Source organism: Cynara cardunculus (genome assembly GCF_001531365.2).
Source record: "Cynara cardunculus var. scolymus isolate 2C chromosome LG 1, CcrdV1, whole genome shotgun sequence".
In the NCBI taxonomy this organism is placed as follows: domain Eukaryota; kingdom Viridiplantae; phylum Streptophyta; class Magnoliopsida; order Asterales; family Asteraceae; genus Cynara; species Cynara cardunculus.
Genome location: NC_037528.1, coordinates 26,020,486 through 26,024,267, shown reverse-complemented (window position 1 = coordinate 26,024,267; position 3,782 = coordinate 26,020,486). Strand labels below are relative to the sequence as shown.

Below are 3,782 nucleotides of genomic sequence, written 5' to 3'. Positions count from 1 at the left end.
ATTTCGATGCTTTATTATGTTTTATTTGAATTTTCAGGATTTTTGTAAGTATTTGGATTTTTAGGTGATAAGTTGTTTGAAATTAGTAGTATATATTAAATAAAATTCTTTATATTGAAATATGAGATTATTAATATATAATTAAAATAAGAAATTTATCCAAATTTAATTTTTAATATTTTGGTCGCATATTTCAATTAGGGGGTGTTTGGGATTGCTTATTTAAAACAACTTATGTTTTTTTTATAAAAGTGCTTATTAACTTATGTGGTATCAAATCGGAGTTAAATAAAACATGGTTAAAATTATAAACTGGTAATAAACAGTTTTTCATAAGTCAGAAAGAATTAACTTATCAAAAACAGCTTATTACCGGTTTGACACCGATATAAACAATTTTCTTTTTTTTATCCAAACACCAAAAAAACAGCTTATCATCGATGTTAGACTGAAATAAGTTAAAAAGCAGCTTTTATAAGCAATTCCAAACAGCCCTTAGACATGTACTACATGCGTACATGGGAAAACGTAGGCGCTTACGTCCACCTGTCGTCATGCTCCATCATCGTTTTGACCCCAAACCTCCTCTACCTACCCCCAACTTCACACTCAGCTTCAGATTTGCATTTATATCAACTCATCTGCAAGATTGAAACCAGAGCTGCTCCTTCCATCCATCGTATAACAGCAACAAATTTCGAGAATGGCAGGAATTCCAAGAATCAAATTGGGTTCACAGGGTTTAGAAGTATCAGCTCAGGGTTTAGGTTGTATGGGCATGTCCGCTTTCTACGGATCCCCCAAACCTGAACCTGACATGATCAACCTCATCCACCACGCCATTAACGCCGGCGTTACCTTTCTAGACACCTCCGACATGTACGGTCCCAAAACTAATGAAATCCTTCTTGGCAAGGTAATGTTCTGCTACTATTACTAATTACATGCTTCATAATTAAACCCCACTTTGATCGAGTGTCGTTGCCAATTCATATTAAGATGACAGAACACATGATACATTTGATCTAGTGAAAAATTTAGGGTCTAAGTATTATTTCTTGTGTGGATTGATTAGCAAACAATTACTTATGTGCAGGCTTTGAAGGGCGGGATAAGGGAAAAAGTGGAGCTAGCTACGAAATTTGGGTTCAAATTCGAGGGTGGAGCGAGGGAGATTTGCGGAGATCCGGCCTATGTAAGGTCTGCTTGTGAAGCTAGCTTGCAGCGACTCGATGTCGATTGCATTGATCTCTATTATCAGCACAGGATTGACACTCGTTTGCCTATCGAAATCACGGTTCATTTCCTCCCTCTTTAAATGATCCTTGTTTTAATCCTTCTTATATTTTTGCAGTACTTTTCCTGTTTTTGAACTTCACTTGAATGTTTGAGCTTCCAATTACATGAACATAATGCTATCATTCTATTGAAGTTTTCTTAAGCATATAACACAAATATGAAGCCATAGGAACATAAACACATATCAAAAATCGTTTCAACCTGATGTCATATTAGAGTTTAGTAAATTGATTTATGTGGATGAAGGATAAAAAGTCTTCCAAAGCTCTAGACRGTTTGCTTCAAAATGGGGTTGAACTGAATGCAGAATTTGTGTAGGCAATAGGGAATGGATAACATAGATTCTTAAAACCGACGTTTCTGAAAATTATTGGAGTGGAAAATTGATTATTCAGAACAAGAAAAAATTGGAGAAAGTATTTGCATATATTGTTCTGATACATTTACAGATACCCAAACAATATATCATTTAAATGAAAAAGAATTACTAGCTGTAGTAAAAACCTTATTAAACAGTACTTTAAGATATTGGCAAAATTTAGACCAGAGGTCAAAAGAGCTAGTCTTTAAAGCTCCATACCGTTTGCTTCAAAATGGGGTTGAATCGAATGCAGAACTTGTGTAGGAAATAGGGAATGGATCTCCTTTATTTATAGGCCATGGAAACCTAGAGGCTAAGACATACACTTATCTTAATGTTAATCAGGTAATTAACTTAATGAATTATCCTTCTAATATTAGGAGATATATGTCTTAATATGTGACCGGATTATAAATGATATAGGATTCTCTTGACTAGTATAATTATTTAAATCAATTGTTCTTTGATACTTGATACATATAACATCATAGTCCAATTTATTTCCAACATATATTGATCATAGATAAGGTTTCTTCCTGATTGTCTGGATCGACAAAGTAATCTAAATSAGGGYCCATATTCAATATCTTGTTATATCTCATTTAGTATTGATTGATATCCTCAAAAGTTATCCTTTTTGTTGTTAGATGGGAGAACTAAAGAAGCTGGTAGAAGAAGGAAAAATTAAATATATTGGATTATCAGAGGCATCAGCATCAACCATAAGAAGAGCCCATGCTGTGCACCCAATAACAGCTATACAACTAGAATGGTCCTTGTGGACAAGAGATGTTGAAGACGAAATCGTTCCTACTTGCAGGTTGGCTACCATCTTGTTCCTTTTTGCCTTCTTTTAATCAGTAATGAAGTACTATAAATCCAAATTTCTTACTTGTGTATAACTGTATATCATACTCTTTCAGAGAACTTGGGATTGGGATTGTTGCATACAGTCCTCTAGGACGGGGTTTCTTATCATCTGGTCCGAAGATGCTGAAGAAGCTGGAAGATGGTGATTTCCGTAAGGTCTGTTGGTTACAGTTTTTTCATTTTTTTCCATTATCRGTGTGCTCCCTCCATTCCAACCTAAATGTTATGAGATCAAATGGACTGATTTTTAACTAAAATCACCAAGAGAACTTTGTGATGAGATTAGTCCTAATCAAAAGCTAATCTTCTTGTTTGTTATCTATCGTGTACATTCTTATGAATGACAGAGATACCAAGTTCCTTGATTTAGTCTACATCTTTGTATGCCGACTTCCCCTGCATTTTGCAAAGAGAATGTTTAGGTGACTCAAAGCCAATAATCCATGGTCCTCCATGGGGCTATTTAGCTTAATGACCTTCTGAATTTAAGAATCTAACCTGCATGCCCTTTTGAACTAGGAGCTAAAACTACAAAAAGTTTAGAAGGTCATGCTCCTAACTGAAAATTCATGTAAGGTTATTTATTCACAGGACCCCCCACCTTTGGGCAACAATGGAGCAACATTACGAGTTGCTTCAAGAGTCCTTTACATTAGACTTTAGAAAATTACATAAGCTTAATTTTTTTTCTCTCTTATTGAATGTATTGTGATTGAAATTGATATCAAGTTTGAAAATGTTGATTTTGTAGTACCTGCCGAGGTTCCAACCTGAAAATCTTGATCATAACAAGATTCTGTATGAAAGGGTTAATGAACTAGCAGCAAAGAAAGGGTGCACCCCTTCGCAGCTGGCATTGGCCTGGGTTCACCACCAGGGAAACGATGTGGTGCCTATTCCAGGAACCACCAGGATCGAAAATCTTGAACAGAACATAGGAGCTTTATCAGTTAAGCTAACAGCAGAAGACATGGCTGTACTGGAATCCGTTGCTTCAGCTGATTCGGTGAAGGGGGCACGATATGGTGCTGGTATTTCGACATATCTGGATTCGGATACTCCTCCTTTATCATCTTGGAAAGCCTAATTAATGCTGTTTGTAAAAGCATATATGGTTYGAGAGTTTTGTTTGTGGTGTGCAGCACACGTATCACCCTCTATTTTCTTGTAAGAAATGTGTTCGACTCGACTTTTGAGTTTTTGGCAAAAATAAATAAAGAGGGTTTTATTTTTTTTGGTTTTGGTCTTTAAC

General features: G+C 35.6%; 1 protein-coding gene across 1 annotated transcript; it reads left to right on the top strand.

The window, feature by feature from the left end:
- Positions 1-643: 643 nt before the first annotated feature.
- Positions 644-3,777, top strand: LOC112517782 (probable aldo-keto reductase 3). Its single transcript, XM_025125159.1, has 5 exons — positions 644-916; positions 1,097-1,297; positions 2,308-2,480; positions 2,584-2,686; positions 3,282-3,777. The coding sequence occupies exons 1-5, from the start codon at positions 704-706 to the stop codon at positions 3,615-3,617; spliced, it is 1,026 nt and encodes a 341-aa protein (XP_024980927.1). The 5' UTR covers positions 644-703; the 3' UTR covers positions 3,618-3,777.
- Positions 3,778-3,782: the final 5 nt, after the last annotated feature.

Excerpts from the sequence above, each read along its gene's own strand:
- LOC112517782 (XM_025125159.1), top strand. The coding sequence starts at position 704 with ATGGCAGGAATTCCAAGAATCAAATTGGGTTCACAGGGTTTAGAAGTA. Across the intron at positions 917-1,096 it reads ATGAAATCCTTCTTGGCAAG|GCTTTGAAGGGCGGGATAAG; the intron begins GTAATGTTCTGC and ends ACTTATGTGCAG. Across the intron at positions 2,687-3,281 it reads AAGATGGTGATTTCCGTAAG|TACCTGCCGAGGTTCCAACC; the intron begins GTCTGTTGGTTA and ends TTGATTTTGTAG.